General features: G+C 37.1%; 2 protein-coding genes and 1 pseudogene across 3 annotated transcripts in view; 1 reads left to right on the top strand and 2 right to left on the bottom strand.

The window, feature by feature from the left end:
* Window positions 1–31: 31 nt before the first annotated feature.
* Window positions 32–11,560, top strand: LOC127520476 (beta-galactosidase-1-like protein 2). The gene is made up of 19 exons (XM_051908604.1): window positions 32–207; window positions 678–863; window positions 938–1,006; window positions 2,858–2,953; window positions 3,300–3,408; window positions 3,488–3,580; window positions 3,663–3,744; window positions 3,890–3,954; window positions 4,028–4,112; window positions 4,322–4,459; window positions 5,264–5,344; window positions 6,440–6,546; window positions 6,625–6,771; window positions 6,860–6,931; window positions 9,044–9,122; window positions 9,234–9,321; window positions 9,394–9,505; window positions 9,587–9,703; window positions 11,006–11,560. Exons 1-19 carry the CDS (start codon window positions 116–118, stop codon window positions 11,087–11,089), a joined length of 1,902 nt encoding a protein of 633 aa, XP_051764564.1. The 5' UTR covers window positions 32–115; the 3' UTR covers window positions 11,090–11,560.
* Window positions 11,561–13,191: 1,631 nt separating this feature from the next.
* The window catches only part of LOC127520479 (galactosylgalactosylxylosylprotein 3-beta-glucuronosyltransferase 1-like), a 44,401-nt gene continuing 36,621 nt past the window's right edge, over window positions 13,192–20,971 (bottom strand). The window contains exons 1-4 of one of the 2 annotated variants that reach the window (XM_051908609.1): window positions 17,106–18,575; window positions 13,810–14,321; window positions 13,439–13,735; window positions 13,192–13,336 (exon numbers count right to left, since the gene is read on the bottom strand). In XM_051908609.1, the coding sequence (XP_051764569.1) occupies window positions 13,250–13,336; window positions 13,439–13,735; window positions 13,810–14,321; window positions 17,106–17,217 (1,008 nt within the window). In that variant the 5' untranslated portion in view covers window positions 17,218–18,575 and the 3' untranslated portion in view covers window positions 13,192–13,249. Of the gene's footprint in view, window positions 13,337–13,438; window positions 13,736–13,809; window positions 14,322–17,105; window positions 18,576–20,971 lie in introns of those variants that run through there. The other variant, XM_051908608.1, reaches the window with a different exon arrangement.
* Window positions 13,218–20,831, bottom strand: LOC127520179 (galactosylgalactosylxylosylprotein 3-beta-glucuronosyltransferase 1-like; annotated as a pseudogene).

The following is a 20,971-nucleotide window of genomic DNA, read 5'->3' as shown; positions in this document are numbered from 1 at the left end:
AGCGTAGATACCCAAGCGACGCGTTCTGTTTGTTTCCAAGAAACTTGCTGCATAAATGTCACTCCCTGGCGGGGACTTTATTTTAGCATTATCATAGCTCTGAAATCAGAAAAGCATGGCTGTTTTCAGTATAAGAAACAATCACAGGAGGCGATTTGTAATTCTGTTATTGAGTCTCGCGTGCTTTATAATATACCGACACTTCAGGTAAGACAAAATTTGAACTTATCTTCGGTTAAAAACTCTTTAATGTTTAATATTTTATACTTAAAAATCGTTTGCATGCAGTTGCACAGAATGAATGCATAAAAATTAGGCTGAATGCGTAATTCACTAGTCATTTTCATGAAGCATAAGCGGGGTAGTAATTATTTTCATAAATGGGAAAACATGTAGAAGTGTATGGGAACATTTAGTTTTTAACTTTTCTTTGTTACTGTGCTTCTTTACGAATTCCAACATTTATTTATTTATTTGTTTATGTATGTATGTAATGTTAAATGCTTTCATTATTAAAATGGCAATAATTAATTTCTAAATAATTAGCTTCTTTATGAATTCCAACTTTGAATATTTATTTGTTTATTTGTTTGTTAAATTAAATTGTTAAATTCCTTCTTTTTTTTTTTTTTTTTATGTTTTATTTTCTCCATGTGTTTCCCTTGTTGTGTGTCCAGAGGTCCGACAGGGAAGATAAGGATAAATCGATCATTGGGTCTGGGAGTAAACTCTTCCCAGTTCACTCTTGGAGGAGAGCCGTTCCGTATTCTGGGAGGCTCTTTACACTACTTCCGCCTGCCCAGAGCCTACTGGAAGGATCGAATGGTGAAAATGAAAGCCTGTGGTCTCAACACTCTCACTGTGTAGGTTTGAAATGGGCAATCACAGTCTATGATATTGAGTGGTGTGCAATAATCAGACTGGGTTTATCTTGCAGTGATGTGCCATGGTCTCTCCATCAGCCAGAGAAAGGAGAATTACGCTTCCACGGAGGCCTTGATGTAGAGTAAGAATTCCTCCTTCTCCCTTTTCCTAATTCCCACTAGCACTATATGTGATCTGTATATTTTGATCCTGGAAAGATCTCGCCTCTATTTAATGCCTCGTTAGACTTTCACTTATTTAGACAAACATCTCAGAGAGCTCCTGTTGCCGGTCCTCTGACAGTGCTGTCGGTCTGCTGGTGTCAGGAGGGAATTTGTTCTCTTTCTTGTTTCTTCCTGGTTCGTATCATTATCTGCACACCACTGGGAATACATCATTAAAGTAGATCCAAGCTCTTCCATAACAACACAGCCCTCAGCTAAAGGATGAGACCAATAACACTGCAAAATTTAGAGACCTTTTAAAATCAGGGCCTTGTAAAGCTGTAAATGGCATGATAGAAATTCAGGCCATGTGATCAAGTGGTTACAGAAAATGTTTTGTTAAATGCTTTAATTATTAAATGACAATAATTCATTTCTAAATAATTAACTGTGCTTCTTTACTATTTTCCAACTTTCAAGTATTTTTTTTTCTATTTATTATTATTTGTATTTATTTATTTTAATATTTTTGTTAAATGCTTTAATTTTTAAAATGACAATAATTAATTTCAAAATAATTAACCGTGCCTCTTTACCACTTTCCAACTTTCAAGTATTCATTTTTTATTTATTGTTATTTATTTTTATTTATTTATTTTTATTTTATTTATTTAAAATTTTAAATATTATTTAAATATTTGTTAAATGCTTTAATTTTTTAAATTACAATAATTAATTTCAAAATAATTAACCGTGCCTCTTTACCACTTTCCAACTTTCAAGTATTAATTTTTTATTTATTGTTATTTTTATTTATTTTTATTTTATTTATTTAAAATTTTAAATATTATTTAAATATTTGTTAAATGCTTTAATTTTTAAAATGACAATAATTCATTTTAAAATAATTAAGCATGCCTCATTACCATTTTCCAACTTTCAAGTATTTATTTTTTATTTATTGTTATTTTTATTTATTTATTTTTATTTTATTTTTAAATTTTAATATTATTTAAATATTTGTTAAATGCTTTAATTTTTAAAATGACAATAATTAATTTCAAAATAATTAACCATGCCTCATTACCATTTTCCAACTTTCAAGTATTTATTTTTTATTTATTGTTATTTTTATTTATTTATTTTTATTTTATTTTTAAATTTTAATATTATTTAAATATTTGTTAAATGCTTTCATTTTTAAAATGACAATAATTAATTTCAAAATAATTAACCATGCCTCATTACCATTTTCTAACTTTCAAGTATTTATTTTTTATTTATTGTTATTTTTATTTATTTATATTTATTTTATTTTATTTATTTTAAAATTTTAATATTATTTAAATATTTGTTAAATGCTTTCATTTTTAAAATGACAATAATTAATTTCAAAATAATTAACCATGCCTCATTACCACTTTCCAACTTTCAACTATTCATTTTTTATTTATTGTTATTTTTATTTATTTATTTTTATTTTATTTTTAAATTTTAATATTATTTAAATATTTGTTAAATGCTTTAATTTTTAAAATGACAATAATTAATTTCAAAATAATTAACCATGCCTCTTTACCACTTTCCAACTTTCAAGTATTCATTTTTTATTTATTGTTATTTTTATTTATTTATTTTTATTTTATTTTATTTATTTTAAAATTTTAATATTATTTAAATATTTGTTAAATGCTTTAATTATTTAAATGACAATAATTAATTTCTAAAAAAAATAACTGTTCTTATTTATTTTAGCTATTCATACTATTTTTTAATAGTCATACTATAATCATACTTTTTTCTTTTTTTTTTGCCCATCCAATTCACAGAGCTTTCCTTCACTTGGCTGCAGAGGTGGGACTCTGGGTAATTTTACGGCCAGGACCATACATAGGCTCTGACCTTGACCTTGGAGGCTTGCCCAGGTAATTTCTGCTGTCGAACAGAACAAAAACAGCTCTACTGTGGCATAACTTTTAAGTCGTATTCTGCAAATTCCAGAAAAAAATAGATTAAAGTTGTGAGGCACCAAGCAAAGGCAGCATTTGATCAAACTGACATAATGTGCCACATTTTTTGGTAATGTGTGTCATGAGGGGAATGAAAGAACTAACCTTAAGTGAGGCATTAATGAAACTAAACCTAAAGTATGTTGTTCCTGCCACAGATGTCTGACAGAGCCACAGATAAGTATTCTGAGTCTTCACACTGAAAGTGAAATTTGGTACCATTTTCTTACACCCCAAACAAACTTCCCACTTCCCTCTACAGCTGGCTTTTACGTGATAGTGAGATGATGCTAAGAACCACTTACCCAGGATTCATAACGGCTGTAAACGTGTACTTCGACAAGCTCATTCCCAAAGTGGTGCCTTTCCAGGTAGGATACTTTTTGAAACACAAAAAGTACTCAAAAACGTACTCTAAGTAATCTTTGATGTTGGTTTATATGTTGTCAGTTCAAGAAAGGTGGGCCTATCATTGCCGTTCAAGTGGAGAACAAATATGGATCACATGCAAGAGATGCAAACTACATGCCATTTATCAAAGAGGTATGAGTCAACATTTCACACTTTTCCTTGATGCTTATTAAAGTTTACAGACTGGCAGATTTTTTAATATAATTTCTATCAGGCTCTACAAGAAAGGGGCATCAGTGAAGTTCTCCTAACATCAGACGACCACGAGGGTCTAAAATATGGTGGAGTCAATGGAGGTACAAACAGAACACAGCAACTGAACTGTACATGCAAAGATTATTTTTGCAGTTTGTGGTCAGTAAGATTTTTTTATGTTTTCTTAAAAAAAGTCTCAATGCTCACCAAGGCTGCAAAATGCAAACATTCTTTCCTCCATCACAGCTTTAAGAACTCTAAATCTACAGAAAATGAATCATGATGACATCAAATATCTGGCAACAGTTCAGGTAGATATTTCAGTGTCTTTTTTGTAGATGTAAGTGTTAGAAGAAATATTTGAAATGACTTTTGTGCGTGAAGCCCAACAGTCCTGTGCTGGTGATGGAGCTCTGGACGGGGAGGTGTGATGGATGGGGCGGATTACACCATAGTTTTCCTGCAGAGGGTAAGATGTTATCATATGGCACAAGCTTTTAAAATAAATCTGAAACATAGAAATAGACTAATAATAAATTATATTTTAATATTTTTAATAAAAAAATGTTGTTTATTTATTTTAAAAGCCCTGGGGGTCTTTTGTAAACTCAAATTGTCATTTACCATGAGGAATATGAAGGGCCAAAGCACTGATGTGAAATTTCTTTCTAATCACAGACCTGATTGCCGTGGTAAGAGAGGTACTGAGACGAGGAATGTCCATCAATCTGTACATGTTCTACGGAGGGACAAACTTTGGCTTTATGAATGGAGCGCTGGCCAACCCGTCCTACAAATCTCTGGTCACAAGCTATGGTTTGTGTTACTGTCATCTTGAAACTAGGATAGGAGAAAGTATTTAACATCAAAATTATATCAACTTTAAAGGGATAGTTCACCCAAAAAAATCATTTGCTTACCCTCATCTTGTTTCAATCCAGTATGACTTTTGAAGAACGCTGGAGCCCATTGACTTCCATTGTATACTTTAGACAAAAATAACTCAAGACATTTCTCAAAATAGCTTCTTTTTATGTTTCACAGAAGAAAGAATGTTATACAGGTTTGGAACGACATGAGGGTGAGTAAATAATGACCGAATTTTCATTTTTGGTGAACTGATGATTTACTTAACAATATGGCCAGCGTGTGGAGCTTACAAACCTAGAGTACAATTCATGTAGTCCTGCATTTCAGGTAGGACTGAAAAAGTAGCAGAACAAAGGCTGTATCTGAAATCGCATACTTCCCTATTATATAGTAGGTGAAAAACACAGTACTCATAAAAGAGTAGGCAAAAAGTACCCGGATGACCTACTACTTCGAGCGAGATTCTGAAATGTGCATACGATGGACACTTTACTATCCCATGAGGCCACAGGAGTGGATTTGTGAATGGCATTGAAGTGACTCACCTGACGCTGTTAGGTCACATGATAATGACAATATGGCGAATGCAGTATGTCCGGATTACATTCATACTACACTCATTCATACTATACATACTTTTTGAAGTAATTATTCAAAATAAGTACCTCAAGAGCGTATACGATTTCGGACGCAGCCACGTTTGTATTTGAACGTGCATAACTCAAGCCTTTCTTTCTTTCTTTCTTTTAGATTACGATGCTCCTCTGTCGGAAGCTGGAGATTACACACCAAAATACCATCTTCTCAGAGATCTCCTCAGCAATTTTAACAGTTTGTAATCCCTTCCTCTGCTCCTGCTCAATTAAATTCCACATGAATTGGTGACACATTTACAATGTGACATGTTTATGAGTAAAACAGAATATTCAGTGCAAAATAATTGAAGTGCCCCTATAATGCTATTTTAAAGCTCTCCTACAATAGGATTACAGCATCCAAGAACAAAAAAACATTTATTTTCTAATAATATACATTGCACAGAGGGTTGCCAGGTTTTCACAACAAAACTCACCCAATTGCTACTCAAAACTAGCCCAATCGCGCTCCGGGGGGGAAATCCGTGTTTTTTGCCGGGGTTCCCCTGGTAAAATTCGCATTCCAGGGGCTAAATATGATGTTATTTGGGGTCGCTTCAACCCGCAGACAGTGTTAACCATGGACTTGGCTACACATCATCTTTTCTCACAGTGTCTGAAAAGGTTTGATAAAGGATTTGGTCTCTCTAAACCCCTCCTTTCAGAGAGCCTACTTTGCTCTGATTGGTCAGATGGCCCAGGCTGCTGTGATTAGTCTACTGCTAACAGCACATGTTGGAAATGAAACAACCATTACCAAATCTGAATTTCAGCTTCCTCAGCACTTCCTCAGCAACAATGGTGTCAGTTTTACCGTATAAATTTGACTCATCCTTTGGAAGTGCATGCAAAGTGGATTTGCTTTCGCAGAACAGAAAACAGCGTGCTCTCAACATGTCGACAACACAAGCCAAACTCTTCCAGGCCTCAGCTACAACTACAGTGTTTGAGGGCGGGTCGAAGATGTTGTTCGCTGGCAGCCAATGAAAAGCATATTATGCAAATTTGTTACAAACCTACATAATTATTCACAAACAGCTATATTACACACTACATGAAAGGTAATATCCAAAAATGCATAATAGGGGCATTTTAAGGGGAAGTCTTGATTTTATCCATTAGGATCATGGAAAGTATGTTAAAATATTACTGGTTAATATTATTTTCCCCCTGCCCATCAGGCCTTTTTATTATTTCAGAGGAGAAAGTTACAGCATTTTATTTTAATAATAACATGCTCACATGTTCTGAGCTATGTGCTCATGTGCTCAGTTTCTGTGGTTCTCTTCAGATGAAATCCTCCCTGAGATGCCTGGCCTCCACTGGAAAGAAGAATATGAGACGGCAATTTTGTTTCAGCACCTCTCACTGTGGGATGCTCTGCCATACACACACGAGGTAAGAAATCTACTTTACAATGGAAAAACAATAACTGAGAAATGAATGTCAAAATCCAGCTTTTTTTCCCCACTCAAGCCTTTCAGATCACAGTTCCCTGTTAATATGGAGAATCTGCCTGTGAATAACGGTAATGGCCAGGCGTATGGGTACACCCTCTATGAGACCACCATCACCAGAGGAGGCTCTTTAAAATCAGGAAGTAACATCCAAGACAGAGCGCTGGTTAGTGCTGATAAACCGTTAAGCTGTGATGTTGCACATGAATATGCATCTGCTCTAATTCCATTTTAATCAGGATTTTTTTTCCTAGGTTTTTGTGAACCAAACTTTCATTGGCATTTTTCACCACAGGAATTTAGAATTAGCTGTTCCTGATGGAAAGGTATGATTTTATTTTATTTTTTTAATCTTTATATCTCTTTTTTGTACTGGTAATACCGAGTTGCTCTTTTAAAAATATTGTCTTATAATTCTATTAATAATTTACATTTTTTCCATTTTCTATCTTATCTTAATTGTATCATAATTAGTAATATACACTGATCAGGCATAACATTATGACCAATGACAGGTGAAGTGAATAACACTGATTATCTCTTCATCATGGCACCTGTTAGTGGGTGGGATATATTAAGCAGCAAGTGAACATTTTGTCCTCAAAGTTTATGTGTTAGAAGCAGGAAAAATGGGCAAGCGTAAGGATTTGAGCGAGTTTGACAAGGGCCAGATTGTGATGGCTAGACGACTGGGTCAGAGCATCTCCAAAACTGCAGCTCTTGTGGGGTGTTCCCGGTCTGCAGTGGTCAGTATCTATTAAAAGTGCTCCAAGGAAAGAACAGTGGTGAACCGGCGACAGGGTCATGGGTGGCCGAGGCTCATTGATGCACGTGGGAAGCGAAGGCTGGCCCGTGTGGTCCAATCCAACAGACGATCTACTGTAGCTCAAATTGCTCAAGAAGTTAATGCTGGTTCTGATAGAAAGGTGTCAGAATACACCTTGCGTATGGGGCTGCATAGCAGCTGACCAGTCAAGGTGCCCATGCTGACCCCTGTCCACTGCCGAAAGCGCCAACAGTGGGCACGTGAGCGTCAGAACTGGACCACGGAGCAATGGAAGAAGGTGGCCTGATCTGATGAATCATGTTTTCTTTTACATCACATGGATGGCCAGGTGCGTGTGCATCGCTTAAGTGGGGAACAGATGGCACCAGGATGCACTATGGGAAGAAGGCAATCCAGCGGAGGCAGTGTGATGCTTTGGGCAATGTTCTGCTGGGAAACCTTGGGTCCTGCCATCCATGTGGATGTTACTTTGACACGTACCACCTACCTAAGCATTGTTGCAGACCTTGTGCACCCTTTCATGGAAACGGTATTCCCTGATAAAGTGGCCGGTGAGTGTGTGTGTGTGTGTATATATATATATATATATATATATACACACACACACACACACACACACACACACACACACCGGCCACTTTATTAGGTACAACTGAGCAGGTTCAACTGCTTTTTCACACAAATATCTAATCAGCCAATCCCATGGCAGCAACTCAATGCATTTAGGTATGTAGACATGGTCAAGATGATCTGCTGATGTTCAAACTGAGCATCAAAATAGAGAAGAAAGGTGATTTAAGTGACTTTGAACATGGCATGGTTGTTGGTGTCAGACGGGCTGTTCTGAGTATTTCAGAAACTGACGATCTACTGGGATTTCCACGCACAACCATCTCTAGTGTTTGCAGAGAATGGTCCAAAAAAGAGAAAATATCCAGTAAGCTGCAGTTCCTTGGGCGAAAATGCCTTGTTGATGCCAGAGGTCAGAGGAGAATGGCCAGACTGGTTAGAGCTGATAGAAAAGCAAGAGTAACTCAAATAACTACTCATTACAACCAATATACTCAAATGGCCTCCACAGTCACTAGATCTCAGTCCAATAGAGCAGCTTTGGGATGTGGTGGAATGGGAGATTCGGATCATGGATGTGCAGCTGACAAATCTGCAGCAACTGTGTGTGCTACCATGTAATTATGGACCAGAATCTCTGAGGAATGTTTCCAGCACCTTGTTGAATCTATGCCATGAAGAATTAAGGCAGTTCTGAAGGGAAAAGGGGGTTCAACCCAGTACTAGCAAGGTGTATCTAATAACGTGGCCGGTGAGTGTGTATATAAACAAATAAAAAAAAAAACATTCAAAAGTTTGGGGTCAGTATGAACTTTCTTTCTTTCTTTCTTTCTTTCTTTCTTTCAACGAATTTTCACAAGATTTCACAGCAATGTTACTAAATCTGCTGTGAATTCAAGCGCTTTTGGCACTTATTTGCTTATTAGCCATTTCCACACCCTAGTATATATTTTTAATATTTATTAAATATAATAATAAAATAAAAGTTAATATTATCTGCATCTCAACTCAATATTACTGTTTTACAGTATTTTTAATCAAATAAATGACCTGACTAACTAAACTAACTGGTTTTCTATAGGGTAAACGCACTCTGAGTCTGCTGGTGGAGAACTGTGGCCGTGTGCATTACGGTAAAGACATGGATGACCAGCGCAAAGGTACAATATCATGTCTTTAAGTTTTTGACCATCAGTATGTTGTGTTTTAACATGTCACAGCCTCTCAAACACATTATGACCATCACCATCAGAACCAAAATCTGTTTTCAGGGATTGTTGGGGACATTTTATTAAATCATACACCACTTACAGACTTCACAATATATAGCCTGGATATGACTTCTGGCTTTATTGACAGGTGAGTAAAATCTCACATGATGTGACAGGCCATAAAAGATTTGCAGAAAAAACTTAAGTGCTTTTATTTCAGCTTGTACAGGGCACCTTGGAAGTCCATCACTAACAAACCAAGCTTCCCAGGCTTTTTCCAGGGCAGGTTATTCGTGAATGGATATCCCAGTGACACTTTCATGAAGCTGCCAGTGAGTTTGATGAATCTGGACAAGATTTGAACACTCAAATATGGTCAAAAATAATGAATTGATTATTGTATCCCCATGCAGAGTTGGAGTAAGGGTGTAGTCTTCGTTAATGGGCAAAACATTGGACGGTACTGGGATGCTGGACCACAGCAAGCTCTGTTTCTACCAGGACCCTTCCTCAACAGTGGAATTAACCAAGTCAGTTTATATAAATGATGAGTTCTTTGGCTCCTAAGAAGTTTTTGGGTTGTGTCTGAAGAATTACTGCAAATATCAGTGCTGAATCCATGTAAAATTATTTAGAATCTTGAATAGAATGTTTGGAATTTGAGTGCTGGAATTGAACATATGCACTGTTAGTTCCTGGGTTTTGTTACGCCAGCTTGGGCATTTCTGGTGAACTGTTAGCTGTCCTTCTGTACTCGCTGTACATCGACACAAAATCACCAAAACCATGACTTTTTAATGTTGTATTTATATTTCAATGCAGTTATCACACCTGCCTAATAAACCAGTTATATTGACTGCAATAAAGACAAAGCTAATAGGAACATTTGAATAAGAAACGCGCTCTCTGTAATTAGACACACACACACAACATTTTTTCAGCACTTCAAATGTTATTTTTAATGTGATAACCAAAAATATTATTTGTTCATCCTTCTGAGATTGTCCCCATTTATAAAACCGAATGTTTCAAGATGTAGGAAATCCAACATTTGATAGAAAACACTTTTATTTAAAAATGAAAAAAGACATTAATTACAACTATAGCCAGCAGATGGCGGCAGAGGAGCATTTATTGGCTCATATTAGCCATTTCCTGTAATAGTTTTTCACTCAGTTTCGCTTTTGAATAAATATTAAACATTATAAAATCACTAGGTTTAAAAATAAATTTTGTCAATGTGAAGTATGAAGTACTCTGAAAATCTCATTAAAAACAATAACTTTTCTTGCCAATGAATTACACAGAAAGCGAGCAGCGCCCTTCTCCCTCCATTCATAATCACTGAAGCTGTCAGTCAGTGCAGCGCAAGCTCAATAATTTTGGCACACTTGTGAAAACTCACATTTTATTCAATGAATCTAAGTAAAGAGCACAATAAATCTTTACAGTGTGTTGATGCTTTTTTTTCACACAAAAGTGTGAAAACTGATGGTTGAATTGAATTTTGCTGAGGAGGAACACTGAGACTCGTCTTTTTTTCATGTCGTCTTACGTTTGAATAACTAAATTAATGCTAGACCTGACTATTTAAGTGACTATATTATGATTATAAACTAAGCATTACACTATTGATGCTGTTAAAGCTACCTCAGGAGGACACTGAAGATACCGACACACCAAAAAATGACATTTCCCAGGAAGTTTTCCAGCTGGCTTATATTATTGCGGAAGTTCTTAAGAACATGCCCTGGCATATGTCAGTTAGTTTCCATTCAACAAATAAACACAAAGTCTAAAAGATCTGTTGTTCTTTTATTATTCTTCAACAGGTGATTGTGTTTGAAGAAGCAGAAGCAGATTTTAAAATCCAGTTTGAAGATTCTCCTGATCTGGGAATGACAGTTGACATTTAATGAACAAAATTCAAAACAACACAAGGTAAAAGACTCAGACATCAAAGATATGAACACTATCAAAGTGCCTGAACAAAAGAAAATTAAATGAACAAAAAGTTAAACTGTTGGATTTTTAAACAATTAATAGAAATATGAATTGCATGGCTTTGCATTTCATGAATTTGTTTTTTAAACATTTAGAATTTTTAATGAAAAAGTGCAGTCTTCCTGGAAACTGTATAATTTTGTTCATAAAATACTATATTGTGTATAATTTTGTGTTCAAATGCAAAACAATTTTGTTGAACTGCCAATTATAACTGTTTGATGTGTGATTGATCTATTTGTTACTAAGATATATGTTAGATTGTGCTCTTCTTATTGTCTCTCTTGCTGTTTACCAGCTGACATTAGTTGTAATAGTGCAATTTGATTTGATTATTTGTTTTATATGAAAACTTGAATTTTGCACTGGCCGTTTAGGCAACAGGAAGTCGAGTTACTGATTTTTCTTTCAATAATTTCCACAGCCACCCAATTGTTTACATTAGTGCCTTTACTACAGATTCCAGCATTATCGTGTTGTTTTCCCTTTTAGCAAACACAAAGAAAGATTTCATACTGAAACTGTATTTATGGTTTGAAGTTTGTTCAAATTAAACTTCAACTATCAAATTTAACTAGATATTGTGCACTTAGCAGTTTAATTGAGGAAAATTGGTATAATAGCTCTGACTTTTGGCAGTTAAACTAATCCAGACAACAAACGAGGCAAAAGTCATGTGGTTAATTCCAACCTTTATAATGGCAGTTTTTCCAAGCATTTTTCTGGGTTAAATGAAATTGATGTAAAGCTCTCAAGAGTTTGACTCTTTACATTTCCTTTAAATGCCTTTTAATTGAGAGTTGCCCTTTAGTGTGAGTGAGGGGCTGTTTACGTGACACATTTTCAACTAAAAACTGAAATCTTTTTATGTGTTTTGCCATTCATTTACATGACATCGGCATTTTGGGGACCTGAAAAAGCACATTTTTGAAAGCGGGATTCAAAGTGCACATTTTTTGAAAATGATACTGTTATCGTCTCTGTGTAAACTACAAAAATGTGTATTTGTGAAAGTGGTGATGTCATGCGCATGCATATTACATGTTCAGTCTATAGCCGTGTAATGTTTCTTTACAAAGTGACATCGCCAACTACTGGCCTGGCAGCATAATAAAGCATTTTTATGCAACAGGGATGGAGCCTCATTTATAAAATGTTGCACAGAAACCGTCCTAAATTTGATCTTACGATCATTTCTCAGATGTGCGTACGTGTGATTCACAGAAGCTGAATGGTTTCAGTTCTCCGTGTTGTAAAGGGCACCTACTTAATGTAATTTACATATAAAAGATCTCCAGTCATCGTCCAAATCCTTCAATTTAGAATGGTGAGCTGCAAGAATATGTTAGATTTCCAAAAATCTGCAGTAATCTGACAAGGAAAAGTGCGTACGTCTGCTCAGACCCTGACGTGGGTGGCTCTAAGCACTTTTCCACGTCAAAGACCATTTTTATAAATATGAGCGTTGGCGTAGATTTAAGCATACGCACACTCTAACGCTGCATTCACACAGGCCGTCGGCATCAACGCTTGATGGAGGGCGTGCCTGAAGCTTGCACTGACGCCACTGTCAACAGCCAATCACATTACTTTCCAGTGTTGCACGAATGCAATTGGCTAGCGTCTGTGATCTGATTGGCTGACGCCTGCGTTGGTGCTTGAAAAGTTGAGAAATCTTCAACTTCTGCCACGATCAACGCGAGTGAAGCGACGCGACGGAACCCACAATTCAGTTCGGCAACGCATGACGTCACCCATTCAAAGTAAATGAGAAGCGTTAACGCAGACGCCCCGTGTGAATGCAGCATAAGATTAAATCTGTGCGTATGCACGCTTTATAAATGAGGCCCCTGGTTTTGACAACGTTGTCATCTGTACGCGAAGAACGCAAAGGAAAAACTTTTACATTTTTAGTACATTGTTATCATGTAAACATACCCTTAGTCAAACACTCAAGTCTGTCTTTGACAAGGGGACAGTTTAAATTCAGTGTGCTGAATAATATTTTCTTGCTGTCGGTCCAGTTTTGACAGGATACTTCGGTATTAAAAAAAATGCATGACAGCAGTTCATCATACTTCAACGCTGGCATTTGTGAATCCCTTTTTTCCTTCATTCACAAGCAGGGGTTTTTCTGTCCGGGTGTGCCAAACCAGTACCTGAAAAAGACGAAGAACCCATTTTTCTTTTTGCTTTGACAAGCCTTGTACTTTCCAAAAAAAGATTTGGTAAGGTTATGAAGATTCAGGTTTAGGACTCACCTTTGTGCAGTTAGAGGCTTTGGGTTCCAGGTCACTGAGAGTGACCAGATCCTGTAGCAAACTGCTCTCCTGGTATCCGCCTTTTACCCCTTTTAGCTTAAAGTAGGCTTGAGGTTTGCTGAGGATGAGCTGAAGGTTCACTGCAAACCCAGCCATGTCGATGGCAAAAGGCCGACGAGGGTCAAACACCGTCCTCCAGCCGAACACTTTGCCTTGAGAATTGATTTTGGGCGTCTCGTACCGGAGACCTCCGACGAAGGCGACCGGCCAGACAGATGCTTTACGAGTCCATCGCATCTGCGGTACAAAGAGTATGGAACAGGTCATGTGAAAAAACACAAACAATGAACAGAGGTTCAAATGTGTTGTACCTCCTCAAACAGCTCCAAGCTGTAAGTATTATCATCATCTGCAAAATACACAACTCCTTTATGACCCGAGCTGGAGTTGATGTTCTCCCTGAGCCAGCGGAGAGCCAGGTTCCTCTGCATGGTTCCACGTGGAATACTTTCATTTCTGGGCTTCTTCAACACTTTGAAATCCGGCGGCGTCTCTACATTCAAGTGGGTGTAATTCAGTCCCGTGTTCTCCAGCAGTCTGGACACCATCGCCGTCCTCTGTGCCGCGTCCTCCACCACTAGCCAGTGAAGTTTGGGGACGTGTAGGAGAGTGTTAGTGAGGCGGATCAACTCTGCCTTCTGGACGGGCCTACTGTAGGTTGGAGTTATTACATGAAGAGTTGGCAATGCATCAAAACAGGGTAGAGAGTGGCTGTGGACGTATTTCATCCGGGTGATCTCAGTGATGTGCTTGTTCTTTATGATGCAGAGCTCATGAAGTCTAAAGCTTCTTTGGTGAGCTTTACCGACCCCAGTTCTGTTAGCTGTCCATCAAAAAAAAATTCTCCAAGAGTTTAGAGTAGGGACTAACAATATATCAGTACCACATTATCAGCCGATATGCATTTTTTAAAAATTATTATTATCAGTTTTGGTGGATATTGGATACTGATTGTGCATTTTCTTTTTAATTTGTCACACATATGGTACACAGCGCTTGAACTTATTGCACAATAGTGATGTGACATTTTATATCAACGCAATCTTGTTAAAAAAACAAGAACAACCCGCAAAAAAAGGTGATCACTTGTTCATTCATTCACTCACTAATTCCCTAAGAGCATAATATGAAGGAGTGAACGAAATTAATTAAGCATAATGTGCTAATTCCAGATGGTAGGCCTATTGACAAAATAGAGATACGTTTCATAAAGGTATCGCGTTAATGTTTGTGAGCTAATCTGTTAAATCAGACCACCACATCGCTACTACAGTACCACCAAAAATATCATCCGTCAGCCTGACACACTCACAACCAGATATGCAACTGTGCCACAACATCTAACGGCATGTGCCAGTCAGTGGCGCCCACAGAAAATTTTAATAGCGGTGGCCAGACGAGGCCACAGCAAATCTTGGGGTGGCAAAAACAACAACAACAACAAAAAAATAGGCCCATATATATATATATATGTATGTATGTATCTCAGGGGCGTTTCCTCCGAGGAGGCAAGGGAGGCAGTGCCTCCTCAAAAAAACTGGATGAGTTACAGCGGGGAGTCCGCGTCTCTGTGCCTCCCTTCAGTTCATAGAAACAAAGCAGAGCCCCCTAAGCGTGCGGTGGGTTTAGTGGGGGGTAATTGAGAATGAATGGGGGAAAGTCACGTGAGAGGAGGCAATGCCTCAATTGCGCTATGATTGGATATGATCGGTTATGATTGGACATGATTGGTTCGTGCGATAAATCCCGCCTCTTGTTTTCGTGCGCGTTCTCGTCGAATCGGCGTGATGGCGTTAATGGGAAGACTAATTAAAAAGTAAGTAAACAACTGTCACTTACATATCACCGCTTTGTGTCAAAATCAAACTCGAAATGGCCTGAAAACATGATGACTGAGGGGGTTTTTAGTGAGCAATCAGCGTGGTTAAATTAAAAAAGGTACATCTTTGTGTCTGTGAGTGAGTAACCAGTGTGTACAAGCTTGATGACTGCTGAAAATAAATTGACTATTTAAAATAAAAGCTTAATATTAGTATAAAAATAATATATATTGTTTAAATTGTTACTGCCTAGTTATTGTTACTGCCTTAGTTATTATTTTGGAATAAATGTAAAAATGTGTAAAAACACTAACTTGATGAAATTTATACTTGGTTTTAATAAATAGAACATTACATAGTGTAAAAATAACAAAATAGAATTGTATTTGGTCTCTCTTTTTATGTAATGTTAACTTAAAATTGTGTAACAGGGACAATAACGTCTAGTCATGAAATGATCAAACATGCGATTAAAACTGCCTCAAAACTGTGCGTGCATGTATGTATTTGTTGACGTGGTTTTAAAGCTATTTATCCAATTTGCTGGCCTTAAAACATCTTAAAATGCACATGTGTACACCAGGGAAATATACAATATACAAATCTGAGCTAAACGTGTATTTCTCCATATGTGCGCACTTTGGGAGTAGAAGTTTGTATGTGTATGCACTGTGATCAAAAATAAATGTGAGCAAACGCGATTGAATGTAGAAGTTTGTCTCTCGGTATTCTATTCAAAAGATCATGCATTCCTGTCAGAAATTAAGAAATAGTGCCATTGTAAATGGTGGTGCAAAGATCAAAGCTATGTAATCTATAAATCTAAAGGTTAAATCAGAAGATTTATTGTTTTTTAGTAACAGCTGCCAAAATAGCTCCACTGTGGTATTTGAAACGCATGTTTGATCATTTCATGACTTAATTTACAACAGAACAACGACGGTGCATGCTCGTAGTTTCTTTTGCGGTTCATTTAAGCTATAATAAAGTAGGCTAATATGTAGCGCGCGCCGCATTTGCGCATGCAATTCTTGAGTGCGCGCCGCAGTATAACGGCTGATTGGACAGACATGTTCATTTTTCAGAATTTTACTGACATAGCCTGACAACATCTCATCTGACCGCAGTTCACTGTTGTTCAACTGAAGCACCCTCGTCGTCACCTGCCTATATTTTCCAATTTTCATTGATTCAACTGATTCGTTCAAAAAGCATTCAGTAAAGAAACACCGCCATTTGTTGCTCAGGGATGCAATTACAGGGCTGTGGATTTGTTTTGAACTATATTCGTTGGCGAAATTGTGCAAAAACAGGCAATGGTGTCTAAAATGTAAACACGAATAAAATTAATATAACATTTGTTATCATGCAGATTTCTGGAGAAAAACGGCACTCTTCATGTGATATTTAATTGATTAACTATATTAAAGTCAGACAGTGAAAGCCTGACTAAATATATCGCACACCCCTACCCTACCCTCTTCACAGTAATTATAAATAACATTTGAAATTCAGGTCTGTAGATATTTCTATTTAGACTCTTAGGGGCAGTGAAACAGCTAGGCTACTCTGGTGACGCCAATCAATCTACAATCTTTTTTGGTGGCATTTTATTTTCTTTCACTTCATGAACTTGTGAATTTACATTATGCATTTAAATTAATAGTACCCACTGCAAAATCATACTGGGCCCTTGGGGACACCCCTGGTGCCAGTGGCACCAAAAAGTAAGATACCATACCACTAAACTAAATGCCTAAATTAACTTGAATGATGTTAGTATTTACCCTTCGGAACTGGAAGCAACGAGTTGCCAGGACGTTGGAGCCGAAGCGTGATGAGTAAAATCCATGGTAGCACAACTAAAACGAGTTCAAGGATGTCCTTTCTCTTCGGCATGTCTTACCTGTGTCAAAAAAGCGGGGCTTGGTATTAATCCAATTTTGGCTTGCAGCGATTATGAAAACACGATAATTGAGATATAACGATTTTTGTTCCACATTCCGTTTTGCAATATACCTTTTGAAAAAAAATGTGATTAAGAAAAATTCTGAAATTGGATGAACTGATAAAATAACGCCTTTTACTAGAGGGTTAATGAACTCACCCAAATGTATAATATAGCCTACCCAAATAAGATTAATCAGACGAAAACAATAGGTGTAATATTAACTTGCATCTGCACAAAATGACACGAATGCAGAAGTAAACTTGAACTTAAATCCTGTTGTAAATACGCTCTTTCCCCTAGTAAAACTCTGGCAATTATTAACTAATAAACCATAACATAAATCGCAATGTTCTGGCCTATTAAAAAAAGTGCTCTCGTTGTAAAGCTGTTCAGGTTTTTACAACAAGGGCAGATTTAACATACTTGTAGCCTACATTTTAAATTAATCTATTATAGGCTACAACCTCTTTTCAAGAAAAGGTGGGACATTTTGTAAAATGCAATAAAATCCAGAATCTGTGATTTGTTCATTCTCTTTAACCTTTACTTAACTGACAAAAGTACAAAGAAAATTTTCACTGACCAACTTAAATGTATTCTCGTCGCAAGAAAAGTGCCTGAACAAAAAAAAATTAAATGAACAAAAAGTTGTCAATGTTGGATTGTTAAACAATTAATAGAAAATTTGTATCAATTGCAATGATGCTACATTTTTGTTAATGCATTGCAATGATGTTTGCATCATTGCAAATACTATTTTTAACCAAATTGTACCTGACCTCCCACATCAAATCAGCATAGTAAAGCTCTGTTAGAATGGAAGTTTTCCAGAGCATGAGAACGAAGTTGTTGTGCAGCAGTGTTATGTATCATTACATGACCTTTAAAATCTGAAGAAATTTAAAAACACAATGCATCATACATTTTGCATAATTTATAAATGATCACAGAGAAAAACAGGACATCATACACTTGCAGGATCACACACTACCAGATTGTCAAGTCGTTCCAACTATAGATATATGTATACACAGATGCCACATTCGACCACTCCAGACACATCAGCCTGCCATCTTGGAACGGTCAGGATGTCATCACTCACAGTAAGAATCAATGATTCCACAACATTGTTCAGCTTCTGAATGTGAAACTGCCGAGATTTAAATTCCATAAGAAATGAAATAACATTTCACAGGTGAGAATGTGTTGGTTTGTGTTTTTATATGTAATAACTCAATATTACAGGTTTTTATACTATGAGAATGTGTTGGTTTGTGTTTTTATATGTAATAACTCAATATTACAGGTTTTTATAGTATGATAACTTTTGAATGTTGTGTTAGCTGATGCCTTTGTCTTGTTGTATTGTGTTAGTTTAGCAAAATCATCTGCTGAAGTCTATTGCAAGTAGATATTCATACATGCATCTAACTACGGTTGCAGACGAACAGTCAATTTGCTCTCGATTGTTCATGGACCGGTGTTTTGACTGATCCAATATGGCGGACTGCTTACATACAGTGGCCAATAGAAACAGCTACTAATGAGGCAGCTATGTTTATATATAATGAGGCAGCTATGTTTATATATCTATGGTTCCAACACAACAAACTCACGAAGAAACATGTGCCTTGTTGCTAGGAGATTTGTGACAAATGAAAACGATATCCATTCTAAAATTGGCTCAAAATATCGAACATGTTTGATATCTTCCAACTAGACTGAATCACAAGTTGCATCCCAAATGACGCACTATACACTATGTACTTATGCACTATGTACTCATGCATGTAGTACGTGAAATGTAAAAGGTTATTTTGTCATTTAACAACGGAGTCCGATACCCCCTCCCCCTCCGCTACGTAATTAAATCTGTGACAGTTGAGTGCATGAAGTGTCCAACATTCCACGCTTTGTTTTTTCCGTTAACTTAGTGCATCATCCGGGTATTTAAAGTGCACTTTTTCTTTTTGGAAATTAAGTACTTATTTGTACTTAAAAACTTCATAGAATAGTGCATAAGTACGTGAATTGGGACGCATCTATAGTCTCAAGCTAAAAAATCAGAGTTGGTGGCCACCATGCAAGTTTCGGCAAAATCGGTTAACTCTAACTGCCTAAAATTGGTAGGCTCTGATTTTTGGCAGTTAGACTAATCCAGACTGCAAACAGGGCAAAAATCTGTGCAAAAGACATGGGAATTAAGTTGTTGCGAAGCTTTCAAGAGTTTGACTCTTTACATTTCCATTAAATCCCTTTTAATTAAGAGTTGCCCTTTAGTGAGAGTGTCTTAGTCAAATACTCAAGTCTGTCTTTGACAAGGGGACAGTTTAAATTCAGTGTGCTGAATAATACTTTCTTGCTGCTAGTCCAGTTTTGACAGGATACTTTGGTATTAAAAAAATGCATGACAGCAGTTCATCATACTTCCACGCTGGCATTTGTGAATCCCTTTTTTCCTTCATTCACAAGCAGGGGTCTTTCTGTCCGGGTGTGCCAAACCAGTACCTGAAAAAGACGAAGAGCCCATTTTTCTTTTTGCTTTGACAAGCCTTGTACTTTCCAAAAAAAAACAAAAAAAAAAAATGATTTGGTAAGGTTATGAAGATTCAGGTTTAGGACTCACCTTTGTGCAGTTAGAGGCTTTGGGTTCCAGGTCACTGAGAGTGACCAGATCCTGTAGCAAACTGCTCTCCTGGTATCCGCCTTTTACCCCTTTTAGCTTAAAGTAGGCTTGAGGTTTGCTGAGGGTGAGCTGAAGGTTCACTGCAAACCCAGCCATGTCGATGGCAAAAGGCCGACGAGGGTCAAACACCGTCCTCCAGCCGAACACTTTGCCTTGAGAATTGATTTTGGGCGTCTCGTACCGGAGACCTCCGACGAAGGCGACCGGCCAGACAGATGCTTTACGAGTCCATCACATCTGCGGTACAAAGAGTATGGAACAGGTCATGTGAAAAAACACAAACAATGAACAGAGGTTCAAATGTGTTGTACCTCCTCAAACAGCTCCAAGCTGTAAGTATTATCATCATCTGCAAAATACACAACTCCTTTATGACCCGAGCTGGAGTTGATGTTCTCCCTGAGCCAGCGGAGAGCCAGGTTCCTCTGCATGGTTCCACGTGGAATACTTTCATTTCTGGGCTTCTTCAACACTTTGAAATCCGGCGGCGTCTCTACATTCAAGTGGGTGTAATTCAGTCCTGTGTTCTCCAGCAATCTGGACACCATCGCCGTCCTCTGTGCCGCGTCCTCCACCACTAGCCAGTGAAGTTTGGGGACGCGTAGGAGAGTGTTAGTGAGGCGGATCAACTCTGCCTTCTGGACGGGCCTACTGTAGGTTGGAGTTATTACATGAAGAGTTGGCAATGCATCAAAACAGGGTAGAGAGTGGCTGTGTGATGTGATCTCAGTGATGTGCTTGTTCTTTATGATGCAGGGCTCATGAAGTCTAAAGCTTCTTTGGTGAGCTTTACCGACCCCAGTTCTGTTAGCTGTCCATCAAAAAAAAATGCTCCAAGAGTTTAGAGTAGGGACTAACAATATATCAGTACCACATTATCAGCCGATATGCATTTTTAAAAATATTATTATTATCAGTTTTGGTGGATATTGGATACTGATTGTGCATTTTCTTTTTAATTTGTCACACATATGGTACACAGCGCTTGAACTTATTGCACAATAGTGATGTGACAT

The sequence above is a fragment of the Ctenopharyngodon idella genome, chromosome 10, assembly GCF_019924925.1.
Source record: "Ctenopharyngodon idella isolate HZGC_01 chromosome 10, HZGC01, whole genome shotgun sequence".
NCBI classification, from domain to species: Eukaryota; Metazoa; Chordata; class Actinopteri; order Cypriniformes; family Xenocyprididae; genus Ctenopharyngodon; species Ctenopharyngodon idella.
This window is presented reverse-complemented; position numbering and strand designations above follow the sequence as displayed.